Source organism: Schistocerca gregaria, chromosome 5, assembly GCF_023897955.1.
Source record: "Schistocerca gregaria isolate iqSchGreg1 chromosome 5, iqSchGreg1.2, whole genome shotgun sequence".
Taxonomy (NCBI): Eukaryota; Metazoa; Arthropoda; class Insecta; order Orthoptera; family Acrididae; genus Schistocerca; species Schistocerca gregaria.
In genome coordinates, this window is record NC_064924.1 from 501,448,381 (window position 1) to 501,471,357 (window position 22,977).

Genomic DNA, 22,977 nt, shown 5'->3' on the forward strand with positions numbered 1-22,977 from the left:
TCACCTACTACTTTTTCCTCTCTTCCTTTTCCTACTATCTAATTACAGTCCCATATCACTATTAAATTTTCATATCCCTTAACTATTGGTTGTTGTATAGGAAACCAAATTTCAAAAATGTGCAAGAAGGAATAGTTAGTAGTTTCAATTTCTTAAAAAATTCTCAACAAGACTTGTTTTTATGGGCAGCACATGTTTCTAATGATCTTCTTCTGAAAAATTAATAGCCTTGTGCTGTTTGTAGAATTTTCCCAGAAAATTATCCCATAATGAATAACTTATTCGAAATAACTACAACAGGCAGTCTATCCTGCATCTATATCAGTGGCACCAGATAAAATAAACACTGCAAAAGCTAGGGTATTTAATTTATTTGTCAAGAGGTTTATGTGTGTCTGCCAGTTAAGAATTTTGTCAGGGTGTAGACCCAAGGCTTTCACACAGCCTTCTTCCGTCATCAATTGATTATTACATGTTGTTTTTACAGGGCCCACTGCTATTGATTTAGAGACAAACAGCATTATCTGGATCCTTGTAACATTCAGTTGCAGCCCTTTTTATGGAACCAGGACTCAAGTTTTCCTAAACTCTTTTATGCTATCTGGAATTTTTTCATTGTCTCTTTGGTAACACAGCATTATTAACATTACAACCATCATCAGTATCTGCAATCCTCAGATTGAATACACAGTTATGAACCACTTCACCCATATCTTAAAGGATCAGCAATATAATAATTATTTGACTAAACATACACTTCAGTTTCAGTGATTATAATAGGCAAAAAGGGAGTCATCAGAAAATAAGATAATAAATTATGGAGTAAATCATTTGAATTTTAAATGTGAGTCAACAGCAATGTACGAATGTGGCCAAGATGGGAGAGAATGGAGTGTATTAATTCAAATCACACATCAGAAAGCTCAAAATGCAGCTCTGAAAAATACAGACCATAGACCGTGTGAATAAACTTGATGTGTGAAGGGCAAAGATGATGAGAACCACCAAATGTTACCAATTTCATAGGATCACAATACACTCTAATTTCAAATTCTCTGGATGAAATATTCCATTCAACTTAGAATCTGGTGGCCATACTGTATTATGAGAACTTTAATGAAATTTGTTGAGATAGGTGTCCCCCCCCCCCCCCCCCCCATACATACACACACACACACACACACACACACACACACACACACACACACACACACACACACACACACACACACACACACACAAACTCTGAGATTCTCTGAAATAACAAGAATGACTCTGGAGCCCAGCTGACAGTCATCTTTCCAACAACAATCAGAAACTGCAGCAGCTTGTGCTCTAAACCTTTGAACCTTCCAATAATTTACAGGCATTCTCTTCCCAGTGGGACACATACAGTCTTCCTAACAATGTGTCACACTGAATCAGTTTCAGTCGGCTACAGCACCTCACTGTTAGGAAGATTTGTTGTAGTACTCTGAAATCTCCCTAGTCCCTGCTTCCCTTCGACAGGACCAACTCACCTACCCATGACTTATCACTATCAGAAAACATTTTTTGCTTTAATCTATAGTCATGCTTTTATTCTGTCAACTGACTGCAGATTTTGGTTCCAAATTCCATCTCCAGGCCATTCCCTGTCAAGCAGTCATCAAGCTGATTTACCCAAGTATATGTGTCAGCACCAACAGCCAAGTCAGTGAGTAGTGATAGCTTGAGTATTACCTAGAGAGAGGAAAGGATGGCATTTAAGAACTATGGGACTTCTGGTATGTGAGTCTTCACTGTTTGCTCAACACTCTAGTTCTCAACATCTTCCAGTCTTTGGTAATAAGTCTGGGTGATTTACAGCTGCTTATGAACAGCAACAAATTCATTCTGTAGGAGCTATATTTTGGTAGGTAGTATGTTTTTAGAAGATAAAAAGAATAACTATAAATTGACCTCATACATTCTCTTTTAATTTTGGGTAGTGTTAAGCAAAAGGCATAGCACAATCCATTTACATGATATGCCAGCTATAATATACACAACCCACATCATTATACTGAGGCAGTTGATTTTCTAAGTGTTAGTTTAACTAGCAATCATATACTTTCAAACATTGACATAAACAATTCAAGGAAACTGAACTAATCACATACAGTAATGAGGCAGAATGTTATAACAACTGCCTATTGGGCTGAGACTGAATACTGCCTGGTGGTGGTGCAGGCTCACGATATAGCTAGCACAGCCATAAGCAAGGCAGAGATGAATAAGGAATCAGTTTAGCAACAATATGGGCTGCATATGGGGAAATTTTCTGATATAAACAACCTGAAACACTTTATTGCCACCAACCCAACCAATCAGACTCGACCAAAGACCAACACTGAACCTTGCCTAACTCAATTCACTCCTACATCCAACCGTGATCCACCCCCACTGCCTCCAATCCACCCCCTGTTAATTTCCCAGAATTTCTTATCCTCGAACCTTGCCTCATCATCATTCCCCAAATCACTCAACATTCATACTAACCTTACTACCGCAGAAAGAACTGCAGTCCACCATCTAAAAATTGATCCTGATATTATAATCCTACCTGCAGACAAAGGCTCCAACACTGTAGTTTTGAACCGCAAGGATTACGTGGCAGAAGGACTGCGTCAGCTGTCAGATACTTCCACCTACAAACCATGCCATAGTGATCCTATTCCAGCAATCCAGCAGGATCTCCAGTCACTACTCAAGTCCTTAGGCCTATCCCAGAACCTCTCCCCAGATTCCATCTCTCTACTTACCCCTACCACTCTCCGCACTCCCACCTACATGCTTCCAAAAGTCCATAAACCCAACCAACCAGAACGCCCTTTTGTGGCCGGTTACTGTGCCCCCACTGAAAGAATCTCTGCTCTCTCTGCCTTCAACCTATTACCCAGAACCTAATCTCATATATAAAAGATACCAACCATTTCCTCAACTGACTCTCCACCATTCCTGTCCCTTTACCACAAGGTGCCCTGCTCATCACTATTGATGCCACTTCCCTGTACACTAACATTCCTAATGCCCATGGCCTTACTGCTATCAAACACTACCTTTCCAGATGCCCTATGAATTCCAAACCAACAACCTCCTTCCTAGTCTCCATGACCAACTATATCCTCACCCATAATTACTTCTCCTTTGAAGGCATTACCTACAAACAAATCCACAGTACGGCTATGGGCACCTGCATGACAACATCCTATGCTAACATATTCATGGGCCATCTAGAGGATTCCTTCCTAAAAACCCAGAATCACCTGAATCAGATTCATTGATTACATCTTTGCTAACTGGATTGAAGGTGAGGACACCTTATTCACATTCCTCCAGAACCTCAACAACTTCTCCCCCATTTGCTTCACCTGGTCCTACTCAACCCAACAAGCCACCTTCCTAGATGGGATGGCTACATCAATTCATCTATCACTATCAAACCTAGTAACCACCAGAAATACGTCCACTTCGACAGCTGCCACCCGTTTCATACCAAGAAGTCCCTTCCATACAGCCTAGCCACCCGTGATCGTCGCATCTGCAGTGACAAGCAGTCCCTCTCTAAGTATACTGAGGATCTCACTGAAGCCTTCACTGACCGTAATTATCCTCCCATCCTTGTACAAAAACAAATCCCCCTTGCCTTATCTTTCCAGTCTCCCACCACCTCCCAAAGTCCCACAGTCCGGCCACAGAGGAGCATTCCCCTCGTAACTCAGTACCATCCGGGACAGGAGCAATTGAATTACATTCTCCACCAGGGTTTCGATTACCACTCGTCATGCCCTGAAATGAGAAATGTCCTACCCACTATCCTTCCCACCCCTCCTACTGTGGTATTCCGCCCTCCACCGAACCTACACAATGTACTCGTCCATCCTTACACAACCCCTGCTTACAATCCCTTACCTCATGGCTCATACCCCTGTACTAGACCTAGATGCAAGAACTGTTCCATACATCCTCCTACCACCACCTACTCCAGTCTGGTCACTAACATTACCTATCACATCAACCTACCTGTGAAACGAGTCACGTGATCTACAAGCTAACCTGCAATCACTGTGCTGCATTCTATGCAGGCATGACAACCAACAAGCTGTCTGTCCGCATGAGCGGCCACCGACAAACTGTGGCCAAAAAACAAGTGGACCCCCTGTAGCTGAACACGCTGACAAACATGATACCCCTCATCTCAACAACTGCTTCACAGCCTGTACCATATGGATCCTTCCCACCAACACCAGCTTTTCTGAATTGCCAGGTGGGAACTTTCCCTGTAACACATCCTATGTTCCCGTAATCCTCCTGGCCTCAATCTTCGTTAGTCACTGTCCTCACCCATCCATGCCCTTCCCTGTTCTCATTCCAGCACTACACAGCCATAATTTCACCACCACACACAGTATTTTAATTTCTTTTCTTTTTATTTCTCTCCATTCTGCTACTTACCCGCTCCCCCTCCACACCTTCTCTCCTACAACCCGTCTAAACTGCAACTCTTCACTGTCTGCCACTCCCACCATACTATCCTTCCCCCTCCCCGCCCCAGAATCCTCCTTACGCCCACCCATTCACCACTAACACATGCACTGATGCTGCTGCTCACAGTGTAGTTTCAGCTCTCTGAGACTGCAGATGTGTGTGCAAGTTGCACTTGTGTGTGTGTGTGTGTGTGTGTGTGTGTGTGTGTGTGTGTGTGTGTGTGTGTGTCTACTACTGACAAAGGCCTTAATAGCCAGAAGCTATAATTGTGTGAATCTTTGTATTGTGCCTATCGCAGCTCAGCAACTCTGCTACAGGGTGAGTAGCAACTTTCCTTCTCTCGTATTGTTACATTCCATCATTATGTCATTTTCCATTGTCTGAAACAGGGAAGATTGAAATAATCTCTTAAAATGGAAATTAGCAACTCCGAAACTACAAAGCTGGTAGGCTTTGCAAATCAAGTGTAGTCTTAGAAAGACCGGCTAATAAAACATCTGTGGACATTAATCACTGGTCGCTAAACAATTCTTTGTCACTAAATATTGAAAAAAAAACCACACTAATTACCAAACTATCAGTTTAATAAGTCACGGCTGCAAAATACTAACGCAAATTCTTTACAGACGAATGGAAAAACTAGTAGAAGCCGACCTTGGGGAAGATCAGTTTGGATTCCGTAGAAATATTGGAACACATGAGGCAATACTGACCCTACGACTTATCTTAGAAGCTAGATTAAGGAAAGGAAAACCTATGTTTCTAGCATTTGTAGACTTAGAAAAAGCTTTTGACAATGTTGACTGGCATACTCTCTTTCAAATTCTGAAGTTGGCAGGGGTAAAATATAGGGAGCGAAAGGCTATTTACAATTTGTATAGAAACCAAATGGCAGTTATAAGAGTTGAAAGGCATGAAAGGGAAGCAGTGGTTGGGAAGGGAGTGAGACAGGGTTGTGGCCTCTCCCCGATGTTATTCAATCTGTATATTGAGCAAGCAGTACAGGAAACAAAAGAAAAATTCGGAGTAGGTATTAAAATCCATGGAGAAGAAATATAAACTTTGAGGTTCGCCGATGACATTGTAATTCTGTCAGAGACAGCAAAGGACTTGGAAGAGCAGTTGAACAGAATTGATAGTGTCTTGAAAGGAGGATATAAGTTGAACATCAACAAAAGCAAAACGAGGATAATGGAATGTAGTCGTATTAAGTCGGGTGATGCTGAGGGTATTAGATTAGGAAATGAGACACTTAAAGTAGTAAAGGAGTTTTGCTATTTGGGGAGAAAAATAACTGATGATGGTCGAAATAGAGAGGATATAAAATGTAGACTGGCAATGGGAAGGAAAGCGTTTCTGAAGAAGAGAAATATGTTAACATTGAATATAGATTTAAATGTCAGGAAGTCGTTTCTGAAAGTATTTGTATGGAGTATGGAAGTATGTATGGAAGTGAAACATGGACGATAAATAGTTTAGACAAGAAGAGAATGAAGCTTTCGAAATGTGGTGGTACAGAAGAATGCTGAAGATTAGATGGGTAGATCACATAACTAATGAGGAAGTGTTGAATAGGATTGGGGAGAAGAGGAGTTTGTGGCACAACTTGACTAGAAGAAGGGATCAGTTGGTAGGACATGTTCTGAGGCATCAAGGGATCACCAATTTAGTATTGGAGGGCAGTGTGGAGGGTAAAAATCGTAGAGGGAGACCAAGAGATGAGTACACTAAACAGATTCAGAAGGATGTTGGTTGAAGTAACTACTGGGAGATGAAGAAGCTTGCACAGGAGAGAGTAGCATGGTGAACTGCATCAAACCAGTCTCAGGACTGAAGACCACAACAACAACAACAACAATAAATTCAACTGGGCGGAGCATAACACAGAATTGCTGAACCATCTAAACAAGTCTCTATTTGCTATGCAAATTCTGTCAGACATAGGGGATAAGAAACTGAAAAAGCTGGCATACTATACTTTCTTTCACCCCATAGTGTCATATGGTTTTTTTTTTTTTTTTTTTTGGGGGGGGGGGGGGGATGTGTTATTTATCAAGCCAAGCTGAAGTTTTCTGGGCTCAAAACATGCAATAAGAGTTATATGTGGTGTGAACCGAAGAGCACCCTGCAGAGGCCTGGGAATACTAACTACTGCTTCACACTATATTTATTGCTAAATAAAATTTGTCATTAAAAATATATCACTTATTCAAACCAAAGCTAAGTTCAAGGACTCAATACTAGATATAAGAATAATCTTCACAAGCATTTAAAGTCACTTACTATTGCACAAAAAGATGTTCACTATTCAGGAACACAAATTTTCAGTAACTTGCTAGCAGCCATAAAAAGCTTAACAACCAATGAAATTCAGTTTAAAACAAGCCTGAAGGATTTATTGGTGGCCAGCTCCTACTCCATTGATGAACCAACTGATTTTGTGTGTGCATATGTGTGTGTGTGTGTGTGTGTGTGTGTGTGTGTGTGTGTGTGTGCACCATTTCAGTGGTGTAATGTGTTCATTGTAAATTGAGTAATTGTAGTAGTTCGATTATACTTTTATTGCCTTATAAATAAAAAAATTAAGTTTCAGCATTTCTTCACAGTAACTACACTCCTGGAAATGGAAAAAAGAACACATTGACACCGGTGTGTCAGACCCACCATACTTGCTCCGGACACTGCGAGAGGGCTGTACAAGCAATGATCACACGCACGGCACAGCGGACACACCAGGAACCGCGGTGATGGCCGTCGAATGGCGCTAGCTGTGCAGCATTTGTGCACCGCCGCTGTCAGTGTCAGCCAGTTTGCCGTGGCATACGGAGCTCCATCGCAGTCTTTAACACTGGTAGCATGCCGCAACAGCGTAGACGTGAACCGTATGTGCAGTTGGCGGACTTTGAGCGAGGGCGTATAGTGGGCATGCGGGAGGCCGGGTGGACATACCGCCGAATTGCTCAACACGTGGGGCATGAGGTCTCCACAGTACATCGATGTTGCCGCCAGTGGTCGGCGGAAGGTGCACGTGCCCATCGACCTGGGACCGGACCGCAGCGCCGCACGGATGCACGCCAAGACCGTAGGATCCTACGCAGTGCTGTAGGCGACCGCACCGCCACTTCCCAGCAAATTAGGGACACTGTTGCTCCTGGGGTATCGGCGAGGACTATTCGAAACCGTCTCCATGAAGCTGGGCTACGGTCCCGCACACCGTTAGGCTGTCTTCCGCTCACGCCCCAACATCGTGCAGCCCGCCTCCAGGGAGGGACGAATGGAGACGTGTCGTCTTCAGCCATGAGAGTTGCTTCTGCCTTGGTGACAATGATGGTGGTATGCGTGTTTGGTGCCGTGCAGGTGAGCGCCACAATCAGGACTGCATACGACCGAGGCACACAGGGCCAACACCCGGCATCATGGTGTGGGGAGCGATCTCCTACACTGGCTGTACACCTCTGGTGATCGTTGAGGGGACACTGAATAGTGCACGGTACATCCAAACCGTCATCGAACCCATCGTTCTACCATTCCTAGACCGGCAAGGGGAACTTGCTGTTGCAACAGGACAATGCACGTCCGCATGTATCCCGTGCCACCCAACGTGCTCTAGAAGGTGTAAGTCAACTACCCTGGCCAGCAAGATCTCCGGATCTGTCCCCCATTGACCATGTTTGGGACTGGATGAAGCGTCGTCTCATGCGGTCTGCACGTCCAGCATGAACGCTGGTCCAACTGAGGCGCCAGGTGGAAATGGCATGGCAAGCCGTTTCACAGGACTACATCCAGCATCTCTACGATCGTCTCCATAGGAGAATAGCAGCCTGCATTGCTGCGAAAGGTGGATATACACTGTACTAGTGCCGACATTGTACATGCTCTGTTGCCTGTGTCTATGTGCCTGTGGTTCTGTCAGTGTGATCATGTGATGTATCTGACCCCAGGAATGTGTCAATAAAGTTTCCCCTTCCTGGGAAAATGAATTCACGGTGTTCGTATTTCAATTTCCAGGAGTGTATTTCTTTCTTCATTTATTTTTAGTTTTCTACATCCTTCATTTACTGACCTGCATATTTTTTGTCGTCCCATTTCCACCTCTACCATGTGGAATTTGAGATATTCGCTCACAATGCTTTGGCAGTAATCTCTGTCTTGTGTATACCCTCTCTTCCACCTTTAAGCTCTGAAGTTTTCAATTCCCATCCAGTGCAGTCACCAATCAGTCTTTCCTTCCTATAGGTACAACTATCCTGTCTGGTAAGTCTTCCTCGACCCAGGATATTCTGCATCAATTTTCTGAACTCTACCCTTTTCCTAAACCTCACCAGTCCTTTTCCTTCATCCCTCTTTCTTCCCCTTCAACCCTTCTGCCAGGAGAAGCAGCCACTGGTTCAAAAGCTTGCAGACATTAATACCTTTTTTGTGTGCATTCTCCTGCTGACACTTGGTGAGTAGTTTAAATATTCAAAAATTGAATATCTTTGTTGATACCCCTCAAAGATTTCGTATTGATTTCTTATATGCACATGCTCACCTGTTTTCTGAAGATATGTAAATTCACTCTTATCAGAATCTGACTTCTTGTCCTCTGAATAGTGTGATTGGTCTTCCTCTATTTGTTTCTCTTCTAACATAGAATTATTAACACTGTCACCACCATCTTCATCATTAGCAATACTTTGCCTAATTTCACTATTATGAACCACGTCGTCCACATCTAAAAAGTATAAAAAAGGTCAGCATTATAAAATTTATGTGATTAAATGCTGAATACAATTTCAATGATTATACATGGGAAAAAAGGGACACACCAGAAAGTGAGATAGGCCTAATACATTCAAGAGTAGCTGACAAGAATTTTTGTTGTTATATACAGGTTCATGTAATATTGATGAAACTCCTAGTTCAAATAAGGAAAATTATGTAATATAATCATTCTCATCCTAATAAACAGACATAGCCATAGTTTGCATTGTATAAGCCATTTGCTTGTACACTATTAACCCATTTGGATGTCAAAGGAGTGTTATTAACTATGCAGGAATGAGTATGACCCAGGAAAGAGCAGACTGTATTAATTCAACTGTCAAACTAACAAGTTGAAAAGGCTGTTCAAACACATAAGAACGACAGGTTATGTAACACACTAGGCTGAGTCTAAATATGTTGAAGGCCACCAAATGTTGTCAGTTCCTTTAGGAAACTGATAGGGTTGCAATGCATACTAACCTGCAGAGCCATAGGGTCAAACCTCCTACACAAATCACAATCAGAGGGCACAGACAGTTCTGGGGACAATGCTGCAGATGGGAACCTCATTGAAATTCCATGAGTTAGGGTTGTCTTCCCCACATTCTCTGTCAGTCTCTTGACTGATCCAAGAATGATCTTGACATCCAGTTGACAGGTGTTTTTCCAACATGCACCACAAATTGCAGCTTGTACATCCTGTTCCCTCAACATCTGAACATCCTATGATTCACAGACCCTTACCAATATGAGTATCCTCCCTTCTGGCATCAGACACACACACAGTCTCCCCAACAAGTAAAGAGCGTGGCACTAGCCTTGTTTCGGATTCAGTATGTGAGAGCACCTCGTTGATACAAAGACTCGGTATAGTACTCTGAGTTCTCCCTCACCCCCACTTCCTCTGAAAAGCATTACTTAAGATACCAGAGACTCATCACTGATAGAAACTATTATTTGCTTTAGTCTAAAGACACACTTTTATTTTGTCTACTAACTACCGGTTTTCGAACCAAGTACCATCTTCAGACCATTCCCTGGCAAGCAGTCATCAAGTTTGCTTACCGTATTTACTCGAATCTAAGCCACACTCGAATCTAAGCCGCACCTGAAAAATGAGACTCAAAATAAAGGAAATAAAAAATTTCCCGAATCTAAGCTGCACCTGAAACTTGAGACTCGAAATTCAAGGAGAGAGAAAAGTTTTAGACCGCACCTCCAAATCAAAACAAAGATGGTCCATTGCAATATGAGACACAATTTAGGTCGAATGAATGACGCTACACCTACAGCAGTTTGGTTTGAGTCGTAATCTTAGCAGTTAAGCTTTACCAGGTAGCCCTTGCAATGCGTCAGGCGCTCCGTCCGTATTTATACGGGTACCCTTCCCTTTTCACGTCCTTTGTCTGGTTTGAATCAATTGCTTATTTTGCTTTGATCTGATAAGTGCCGCTTTCTTTGTTATAGGTGTTTATGTCTCTCTAAGCGGAAAATGCATTACTGTACTGTGTCATGCATTGTTTGTCACATTCTGATAGTGTGCATGGCTTGCTTTTGAGCGCACTGCCGCCACTTACAATTTAAAAAAAAGAAAGAGAGGAATCGTCTCATTGGCGAAACAATGGCAAGAGGCTGCTATTTGCTGTTACTTACTCTGCTGCTTTCTTTGATAATGATCAACAAGAAACAAAGAATAGACTGCGTATGATTGAACATGTTCTGAACGAGAGTTAGGTGAACATTTTTCTCCATTTGAAAATCTTTTCGGCCGCTTCTTTAGTACATCAATTTCTGCACAGAAATTAGAGTCATCTTAGATTTACAAATCTAGTCAGTTGCCGTGCTTCATTTCTGACTGTATCACTATTAGGCATAAGAATAATACGAATATAAACATGACACGATACGTATATTCTTTTGCGTTTGCTGTTGTCTCACTGTAGTTTCGTAGTTTATTAGGCAGACAGGATTTAAATGAGATAGCAGCAAACATGAAAGAATACATGGCAAAATGTTTATATTCATATTATTCTCATGGTGAAGAGAATACTGTATGTTATTCACATTTCATCATGTTCCTATTAGCAACCATCTCTTCTCACACGTAGGAAAAAATTCAGAATGTAGAGTTGGCCATATTGACAAACATCCCAAACAGTCTTCCCAGTCAGATTTTTGTAGTACATTGAAATTCTGCTACATTCGAAGATGAACAATACGGTATTTGTATTTACTTCGTTGGATAATGTATGAAAATGTAGTGGTTGAAACTCAGAGCGGAGAAAAAAAGCTCATCTTCCACCTTTTTTAAAATTTATTTACTGACGCAGAGGTTTTGGCGCCAGTATTTATCTTTGTGCCTACAGAGCATGCCTGTGTAGCACTACATATATTCGACGGCAGAAGTTAGTTGTGGCGGCACCTACCAATATTTTTCAGAACTTCCACTTGCTTTGCACTCGATTCTAAGCTGCAGGTGGTTTTATGGATTACAATAACCGGAAAAAAAGTGCGGCTTAGATTCAAGTAAATACGGTGCTTGAAGTATGTGTGCCATCACCAAGAGCCAAGTCAATAAATAGTGAAAGGTTGTCTATTACTCAGAGAGAGGTCAGTATCCACTGAAGAGGATACTGTTAAAGGATCCTTAGGTATCTATGGTATGTGGCTCATCGGAAGTTTGCCCAATATTCTTATTCTGAACAGCTTCCAATCACTTGACAGCATATGGAGTGATTTCCAACTTTTTATGAACAGGAAAAACCTTTCTCTATGGAGCTGCATTTTGTCTGATAAAATGTACATGTGTTCAGTCCCAGACACCCACAGTCATAAGGAGAGAGCCAGGCAGATTTGGTGGTGAGGACTTAGCTATGTTTGAGAGCATCAAGAAAACATTACTGACACGTTTATTAAGCAGTAATACCACTAGAATGACAGTATGTCTCAACTACGATGATGACAATATGCTTCACTTGCAGACATGGGTGATTAATCATTCCCTGGTGCTGTATGAGCCTTGCCGCAACTTGCTCACAGCGCTTCTGCTTAACTGCCAGTCTGTTGATCATTGTCGTAGATGGTTCATCTTCAGGAATATTACCCTGGGGTGTGACAGATGTTTTTCAGAAGAATAAACAAATTAATGTACTCACACTGATTCATAATCAATAATAAACTAAGCAGTTTGTCCCTTTCCCTTGTTCAGGGATAAGGATGAAGGCCATAATGTCAGGAAAGGTAGAGAAGAAGGACTTCAGTACAGTGCAGTTTGCAGAAGTGGCAACTTTTAAAGGGGAAAATTAGACTCTTTACAGCTGGAAAGACAACCAGTCCAAGAAAAGAAAACTCCAACAGCTAATCATCTGTTCTTCCAGGTTGGGAGTTGAGGCAATAGGTTTGTAGCAATCACTCGTAAAAAACCACAAAACACAAAATTTCTCAACAAAGCCTCAGAAACCGACTGTCAAAAACATAAACAAAAATTGGAAGGAATATCAACTAAGAAAGAGAGGAGTTTTTAAAGAATTAGAATCCTATGATATGGACATAATATCTCTCACAGAGACAAAAAAAAGGGGGGGGGGGGGGGGTTGCAAATGTGCATATGTATAATAGTGTATCAAAAGAAAAATGAGCCTGAGGTGGAATAGCCCTATGAGTTAAAAAGTACAAAAATGTATAAAATCATGGGACCAAATCAATCACAGTATTTGGACACTATGTTGTAGCAAAAATCTATTTTCACTACACACAAGTTTTACCTTGTAAAACAACTGATGAAAATGGGACTTCAATGAATAAGATCAAATATAATATAGAGAATTTGAGAAATAAATCAACTAAGGTCTTGTACCAGATGAGGCTAGTACAAAGTTGATGAGAAGAAAAGAAGCATCCCCACTGAAATGTATGAAAATCTGAAAACATGCATACATGAAGACGAAAAGGAAGCCCTTGGAGAAAAAAAAAAAAAGAGTCCCTGAAAGGTATGGGAAAGATACATCATGGTGGACTGAAGAGATAGGAAAGGTTGTAGTTGGGAAGAAAACTGCTTATGATAAATGGTTATCTACACAAAGCACTCAAGAAAGGTAAATTATAACGACAAATGGAGAAGTGTACAGAGAGAGGTGGCAAAGGCTAAAAATAAGTACTGGAGACGGTCATGCCAAGATATCAAACTAGAAGCTGGGAACATATAAGTAAATAATGCATGGATAGTAATCAAAGGAAAGTGAGTGCAACTTGGAGATGTAGAAGGAATGAGTTTAATCTCTACAGAAAAGAGGAAAAGTCAATTACAAATATCTCTCATTCTAAAATAGGTTAGAATACACAGCTGATTAAGAAAACCATCCTGCTAACTCAAGACCAACCAAACAACAAATTCTAGTAGACCCAGCAGATGTAAGAAAATCTCTCCAAGAAATGAAAAACAGGATATCTAGAGGGCTGGGAAATGTACCTATGAAACTCCTAATGGCAGTCCATCATCAGTTTCACAAAGTCTGGAAGAAATATTTAATACATATTTAAACAGAGAGGAACTGCCAAATTAATAGAAAAAAGCAATTATTTCAACCTTATTTAAAAAGGGAAACTGAAGAAAGTGTGCCAATTCAAGCACAAATAAAGAAGTTGGGAGAAGCACAATGGGTTTAAGGTGGGATGCTCATGCACAGATTGGATTTTCACTCTTAAACACCTCAGTGAAAAGAGGCTGCTAGAGGGGAACGACACTTCACTTTAACATTTGTTGATTTAAAGAAGGCTTATGATACACTGCCGTAAGTAAGTTACCAGTAGCAATTCAAAATTCTGGTACCGGCAATAAGCATATCCAGGCAATAAGGAATATACATGAGAGGTGCAACAATATGGTTAAAGTAAATGAAGCAAACTTGGGTTGTGAAAACTTGAAATTTGTGTATGTGTTTTTTATTGTGTCTATCTACCAGCGCTTTCCCATTTGGTAAGTCACAGCATCTTTGTTTTTTATATATATTTTTCCCACGTGAAATGTTTCCCTCTATAGAGGGAAACATTCCACCTGGGAAAAATATATCTAAAAACAAAGATTCTGTAACTTACCAAATGAAAGCGTTGGTACATTGATAGAAACAATAACAATCACAAACACACACACAAATTTCAAGCTTTTGCAAACCATGGTTGCTTCATCAGGAAAGAGGGAAGGAGAGGGAAAGACGAAAGCATGTGGGTTTTAATGGAGAGGGTAAGGAGTCATTCCAATCCCGGGAGCGGAAAGACTTACATTGCGGGGAAATAGGGACAGGTATACACTCCCACACACACACATATCCATCCGCACATAACAGACACAAGCAGACATACGTAAAGACAAAGAGTTTGGGTAGAGATGTCAGTCGAGGCGGAAGTACAGAGGCAAAGATGTTATTGAATGACAGGTGAGGTATGAGCGGCAGCAACTTGAAATTAGCGGAGGTCAACGCCTGGTGGGTAACAGGAAGAGAGGATATATTGAAGGGCAAGTTCCCATCTCCGGATTTCTGATAGGTTGGTATCAGTGGGAAGAATCCAGATGGTGCAACACTGACCAAGATGTCCTGGCCGTGCACCAAGGCATGTTTAGCCACAGGGTGATTCTCATTACTAACAAACACTGTCTGCCTGTGTCCACTCATGCGAATGGACAGTTTGTTGCTGGTCATTCCCACATAGAAAGCTTCACAGTGTAGGCAGGTCAGTTGGTAAATCATGTGGGTGCTGTCACACGTGGCTCAGCCTTTGATCGTGTACACCTTCCGAGTTACAGGACTGAAGTAGGTGGTGGTGGGAGGGTGCATGGGACAGGTTTTACACCAGGGGCTGTTACAAGGGTAGGAGCCAGAGGGTAGGGAAGGTGGTTTGGGGATTTCATAGGGGTGAACCAAGATGTTATGAAGGTTAGGTGGGTGGCAGAAAGACACTCTAGGTGGAGTGGGGAGGATTTCGTGAAGGATGGATCTCATTTCAGGGCAGGATTTGAGGAAGTCATATCCCTGCTGGAGAGCCACATTCAGAGTCTGATCCAGTCCCGAAAAGTATCCTGTCACAAGTGGGGCACTTTTGGGATTCTTCTGTGGGAGGTCCTGGGTTTGGGGGGATGAGGAAGTGGCATTGGTTATTTGCTTCTGTACCACGTCAGAAAAATATATCTAAAAACAAAGATTCTGTAAATTACCAAACGAAAGCGTTGGTACATTGATAAAAACAATAACAAACACAAACAAACACACAAATTTCGAGCTTTTGCAACCGAGGGTTGCTTCATCAGGAAAGAGGGAAGGAAAGGGAAAGACGAAAGGATGTGGGTTTTATGGGAAAGGGTACGGAGTCATTCCAATCCCAGGAGCCGAAAGACTTACCTCTGGGGGAAAAAGGGACAGGTATACACTCACACACACACACACACACACACACACACACACACACACACAAACATCCATCCACACATATACAGACACAGGCTGACATTCCTAATCCAATATTTTCTTATATTTCCTTTGCTCCTTGCACAATATACAGATTGAATAACATCAGGGGTAGGCTACAACCCTGTCTCACTCCCTTCCCAACCACTGCTTCCCTTTCACTCCCCTCAACTCTTATAACTGCCATCTGGTTTCTGTACAAATTGTAAATAGCCTTACGCTCCCTGCATTTTACCCCTGCCACCTTCAGAATTTGAAAGAGAGTATTCTAGTCAACATTGTTATCCCCAGAATATTTTACCCGAGAGGACACGATCGTCATTTAACCATACAGTAAAGCTGCATCGCCTCGGGAAAATTTACGGCTGTAGTTTCCCCTTGGTTTCAGCCGTTCACAGTTCAGCACAGTAAAGACGTTTTAGTTAGTGTTACAAGGCCAGATCAGTCAATCATCCAGACTGTTGACCCTGCAACTACTGAAAAGGCTGCTGCCCCTCTTCACAAACCACATGTTTGTCTGGCCTCTCAACACATATCCCTCCATTGTGGTTGCACCTACGGTATGGCTATCTGTATCGCTGAGACACCCAAGCCTCCCCACCAAAGGCAAAGTCCATGGTTCATGGGGGAAGGGTCAAAGGGTTTATTTAAGTCTGAAAAATTGCCTATGCCTCTTTGTTTATTTGTATTTTGCTTGCAGGGCATTTTCTATAAAATCATATATTGCACTGGTTGTTGATTTACTTTTCCTGAATCCATGCTGAAAATCAGTGAGATTTCTGTTTTTCTTTAAGAATTTCATTAACCTATTATACATTACTTTTGCTATGATTTCACTAAAGCCTAATAATAATGAAAGTCATCTACAGTTTTCTAAATTTGTTTAGTCTCCTTTCTTATGGATAGGGACCACTTTTGCAATTTTTAAATTGTCTGGAAATATGCCTGTCAGAAAAGATGAATTTACTATGTCTGCAAGAGGAAGTGTAATGTTTTAATACACTGCTTTATTATATAATCAGGAATACCATCAATCCCTGATGACATTTTCCTAAGAGCTGACGCAACACTGGTGACTTCATCTGGGGTTGTTCCATCAGTGTAAATTGAAGAGGAACATGAATGCACTTTGTTTTTCTGTTTATTTCTAGTATCTGTTTTGTTACTGACTTTTAAATTATTTGTGATCTCTGCAGATTAATATTTAAAAAGATTTGTGGTGTGTTGGGGATTAGTTATACTCTTGTTCTCATGGTTAATAGTGATATTTTCCATTTTATGGGACACTTTATTTGCATCCTTCTTTATTACTTTCAATATTGCTTGGCTTTTATTTGCTGATTCTGTTATGAACTAATCATTGGCCTTTTTTTGCTATATCACTCTTCTGTAGATTTGAATGTATTCCTGTATGTAACTGTTTAGAAGAGGAGGTATGTTATTGTTTTTCCTGTATTTGAGTAATTCTCATTTCCTCACATTTGAAATTTTTATCACTGTTGTTATCCATAGCTTAGCTTTTTAAGTTGTGCCTCTTATTTCTTGTGTTTTGAGAGGGAATGCAATTTCAAATAATCAATGAAGATACTAGAGAATTTCTCTTACTTTGTGTTGGTGTCATCTATTTACAATACTTCTTCCCACCTTTCTCCTGATAACAGGGAGTTGAATGTTTCTATATTGTGTATATTAAACTGTCTTGCTGTTATAGTTGGGTGCCACCTCAAGGTCTCTTTCTGCACTGAGATGTTGAAACTTATTGATGTATTTATATTTTAACCCGTGCTTGATGAAAATTGTGGTATCTCCACTTTTATAGCTGTTTCTACAGAAATAATTTGCTAGTGTGTATCCTGCTATAGAAAAAGACTCTGTTTGGTCATTAGCTAGCCGGTGTTTAGTAATTTACAGAAGTTAAGTTCTGTATTTAGAAAGATTTCTAAATCTAAAACTTTGTTTGTTATTGACTGGATATTTTCATGGCAAACAGAAATATGTTTGTTTCTGTAATATATTTGATTACCAATACTGGGATTTACATCAACATTTGAAATTGTGCTATATGTAGATAGAAAACTGGGGTCCTTAAGTTATCTTGTAGAGAAGTAATGCCACAGTGGCTTCCTAAAGATAAAAAAGTGGACATCTACTGATTTCCGTGAGAATTTATGAATGTTCTTCTGTTCACAGCATCTTACACTTAAAAACTAGTGCACAAATGTTTTGGTTTAATGACCTATCTTCAACATTTGATATTGATTTTCCTAAATACATACTCACCTGTTTCCTGAAGATCTGTTAATTTTCTCTCTTTGGAGCTGGAACTGTTGTCCTTTGAATAATGTGATGCGTCCTCTTCTATTTGTTTCTCTGCTACCACAGTATTACTAACGTCAGCACCACCTTTATCATATGCGATGCTCTGCTTGACTTCACAGTTATGAACCACTTCATTCACATCTAAAGAGAATAAAAAAAGTGCAGCAGTATTAAATTTATTTAATTAAATACAGAATAATAATTCAGTGGTTAAATATAAGGAAAGAAAGGAGTCATCAAAAACCAAGATAATGAATTCTAGGGTAGCTGAGAAAAAAATACATCATTATACATAGTGACATGTTCTTTCAAGTGAAAGGTATATGTGCTTGGGTAAACATTTATAACCATGTTACTTTTGTATGCTATGCTTTATTTCTTGATCTAACTGTGCAACGGAATCGTGTCTTCTCTTCATATTCAAAATGCATCACCTGTTTAACTTCTTCTGTCCTGCAAACTGGGAAATGTTTGCAAATCCAAATTTCTATAAAATGATCAACAAATTTCTGCAGAAGCCCTCTAATATTGATTCTTCATTTACAGTCAGGAAACACTTCATAACAATATATGCTAATACATCATGCACTCTGTATGACGTGAATGACAGATCTCTAGTTCCGCTTCCTCTCTTGTTCAACAATATTATGATAATGATAGAATTCTACTCATCATATAGAGGAGATGTTTATTTGCAAACAGATATAACGAAAACACTCCTATATATTTAAGCTGTCAGCTAAAATGCCTTCTTCTGAAACAGAGAACACACACACATTCACACAAAAACAACTCACACACAATGGTACTGTCTCTGACTGCTGTGGTCACTTAAATATACAGCAGTCTTTTCGTTGTGCCAGGCTGCAACTCAATGTATCCTCTATATGGTTCTTTGCAATCTATCTTGTTATTTTGTCCTAGACTATCCATTCTTTGATTCCTCTTTTGTTCCTGTGATGCAATACAGATTATCACGGTACTCATTGCTCTATGGCATGCAGTGCACCTCCAAACTGGGATGAGACTGCATGGAATAAACTGCCAAACCAGCAGGTACTACAAAGCATGATGAAGCTTCTTTGATCATCCTGTCATGCAGAAATGCTGTGTTCTTCTGCATCAGATTTCATGCAGATGAAATTCCCAAACTGTGCAAAAGTCTAAACTAACTATCAAACTAAAAAATATTTTAACGGTAGCAACCATAATTTGTCAGTGTTACAGACATTGTGCAACAATTTACTCTGCCAAAGTGATGTGTTACACCACACATCCCTCACCCTAGATAAATGATGTCATAATTATTAAACATAAACAAATAAACCATTTTGCTAGTGCTGAACACTCTTTTGGAACTGTCACTATTTAAAAATTATCAACTTACAATCTAACCGTCATTTCAAACTTTGGAAACTGAAACTATTCATGCATTACTTTTGGAGTAACCATTATTCTACATAATTTCATTAGAAGAAAAGTTTTCATCATGTTTCTGACCTTGAATCACTTTATGCAAAGTTTTCTAATCATTTGTACAAAATAATCACATCTTTTAATAAGAACTGAAGGCCAAGAAGTAAGCCATAATTATCAAAGGTTCTGACATAGATTTTCTTCATTACTCAATGAACATGGGAGTAACCACCAAGAGAACTGACAATACAGTTACACCTTTATTTTAACTAATGTCTCTTCTGTTACCCCAAATGAATATTCAGCACTCCAATGTGCCCATTGGACATGCCGTAATTACAAATTTCTGTTACCCATTTGACATAATTTTTACATTGCCAGGAAGTCACTGGTTTGTGTACTACACCTCTGGCAGTCTTGTGAAAGCAGGTTCTAACTCATGGGTAAGAAAAGGCACTCAATGATGGAAACTAGTGACTGTGGAGAGAGGGAAGATAGATGCGTTATTCCTGGTGGAGCAGAGAAAAAAGGAATAGAAATACTAAGAATGTTGGAAAAGAATAAACAAATACGGACCCCCCAGGAGGTACTTCATTCATGGGACTGGAGGATGAAGATGTTTACCAATCCTACAGAGTGGTCATTACTAGTTTCACTTTCACAGAACCCAAAAACTGCTTCTGACACCAACAGTAGCTTTCATCGGTTAAACAACTGGCTTGTGTGTCATAACTCTTACTTGCATTACATTGCATTCTAGTAAGACAGGTAAGTAAGCAGACTTAATAGCCAATCAAAGCTAACCCAACGTTCTCCACAAATTCTGTATTAACTGACAACAAACGTTAAAAAATCACAGAAAGTCCTAGTTTGAATCTCTTAAACAATCAGGTTTCTACTAATCAACAGAAAAGTATACCAAGCTTGGCAAATTTTGTAAATATCAGCAGCATAACAGCAATCTATGTGAAATTTTTTTTTTTTAAATTAAAACAAGTCTTGATAGCATAAAACATTTATTAAAATGGTGACCATTTTCAGTCTATTTTTAAGATAATCATACTATTCTCCAGTGCTGACAGACAGCGGTGGTGTATGGAGCAGTATGCTGAGGCATGAACATTTGAGCAGTTGACAATCATGCCTCAACAGGTGCTATCTACTCCACTCACCATCTCCAACTGCCACCACTGGACAATGGTCCGAGGATGGTCTTTGAAAACGATTGCCATGTTAATAAACTTTTTATGTAATCAAGACTGTTTTAATTTTTTTTAATATGCAATTATACTTGCCAACTACACCTACATTAGGTGCCATGGGAAATGCACTATAGCATATGTAGTTATGTAACATTTTTAACAATATAAATAACAGATAGATTGCTACTTACTGTAAAGATGACACATTAATTTGCAGAGAGTCACAATAAAAAGGCACTTACATACTAGATTTTGGCCAAAGCCTTCACCAGAAAAGGAAGCACACATTCATCCACACAAGCAAGGACACTTCAAGTACACATGACCACTATTTCTGGCAGCTTGGGCCAGAATGCATGTGTGGATGAACGTGTATGTGTTTCCTTTTCTGATGAAGACTTTGCCTGAGAGCTAATGTGTGTTTTTTTTATCATGCCTGTCTTAACTTAACGTGTCATATTTACGGTAAGCAGCAATTATATTGTGAGTATTCCAACCTGGAGTTTCCATTATGCAGTTTATTTTTCTTTGTAGCAGTGTCATAAAACCAGTGGAGCTACATTTTTTTTAAAATACGAATAGCAACTTTTCGATGTCTTGCTTACTATAACCCTTAGCTACATTATGAACAGCACACATAGCTTAGATACTTGTGTCCTTAACATTCATTGATTAAATCAGTATATGAATTAGATTACTAAAACTCAGATAGGTTGATTTTCTTGCAACTTTGGAATAAGGTCTCAAAACAAATAGTATTCTAACTCTGTAGAAATCAAACACAAACTAATACAGTTGAAAGTACAAGATATTAGAAGCAAAAAAGTCACAGTAAACATTTGAAAAATTATTGTAACTTTGTGTTCCAGCCACCACCAACTTGATTCTGTGTGAACTTCATTCCACTTAGAAAAAATTAACAAAACATACAACATTAAGAAAAGTTGTTAGAGATACTTTGATAAAAGTGCTGATGTTTTGAATGAATATGACAACAATTAAAGGCCGTACTCATAGTTAAAGGAAGTGTTCAAAGTGTCATCCTTGTACCCAAATTTGGGAATTTCATCTGCATGAAATCTGCCACAATGAGGTTTGAATACTTTTCAGTACGCCTGGATCATTTTGAAATTCCTTATAAACAATGACTAGTCTCTGCTCCTGTTGTTCAACCATGTTAACCAGAGCAGTTTGCACTACACATTCAAATTTGCCCCAAATAAAGAAAACCAGGTTCAGAACAGGTGATCTTGGAGGGCATGGTATAGGGGCTCCTTGCCCAATCCAACTTTGGTCATAGTAACATGTTTGATGTAGTCTCACCATAGCAGCAAAATGTGCTGGTACTCCACCATGCATGTACCACATCCTGTCATTGTTATAAGGGTACATCCTCAAGCAATCCTACAAGATTATGCCACCGAAATTAATGGGGATTGTGTCCATTGAGTTTGTTTGGTAACATGTACAGGCCAATATGTACCCTTAAACACATATTCAATGAGAAATGTCGCAGGCATAGAGACTCGTGCACAGCATGAGGCCTGGAGACTAGATGACTCCAAACATGAGAATTGTGGTAATTAAAGACACCACCAAAAGTGAATCCAGCTCCATCTATCAACAAAATGATATTGTCAAATGCACAGTTGCCTACAGCTCGTTGTTGCATCCACTCACACAGAACATTAGCCTAGGACCTCCACCTCACTAAGGCACTGAACTCACTGGAGGTAGTAAGGGTACATTTCATTGTGATGCATTGTTTTCCAAACTCTACTGTAACTCATTCCAGGGATTCATGTGCCAAGTTTCTTTGTCAGGAATCCTGGAGAGTATAACTGCATAGGCTTCCTTGGCGAGAGGTAGTCAACATAAAAGTTTTCTGAGTATGGTACTGCATCATACTGTAAAAAACTATACTGGAGAAACTAACATTTTGGTCACAATTACAGTGGCCTTTTTTTAGTCAACTTGCATATCTTAGCTGTGAGAATCACTTTTATTTTGTTATTACTGCTCACTCAGCATAACATTACATCACAGTTTTAAAACAGCTTCATTATGATTGGCCTCTTGGGGTGGAAGGAGTGGTAATTTTATTGTAGCATGTTACTACGATGGAAGAAGTGTGGATCTGCTGTTGTCTATTGCTGCTTAAATTGTGTACCATGCTTGGTTGTCATCTGTGAATGAAGTGTGGGCTCCTGTTTTTCTCATGCTGGGTGCAGGTCATGCTGCAACAGTTACTCACAGGTAGTATTTGCGTCTGGTGATGTCGGTGTGGTCTGTTGGATTCTGAGGGCTGGCAGCCAGAAAGCCAGAGT

The 22,977-nt window shown here is 40.1% G+C and overlaps 1 protein-coding gene across 5 annotated transcripts in view; it reads right to left on the bottom strand.

The window, feature by feature from the left end:
• LOC126272343 (uncharacterized) overlaps positions 1 to 22,977 on the bottom strand; it is a 313,886-nt gene that overhangs the window by 257,219 nt on the left and 33,690 nt on the right. For 4 of the 5 annotated variants that reach the window (XM_049975141.1, XM_049975140.1, XM_049975138.1 and 1 more), the window contains exons 3-4: positions 17,994 to 18,173; positions 9,041 to 9,223 (exon numbers count right to left, since the gene is read on the bottom strand). In XM_049975141.1, the coding sequence (XP_049831098.1) occupies positions 9,041 to 9,223; positions 17,994 to 18,173 (363 nt within the window). The remainder of the gene's footprint in view (positions 1 to 9,040; positions 9,224 to 17,993; positions 18,174 to 22,977) is intronic. The other variant, XM_049975142.1, reaches the window with a different exon arrangement.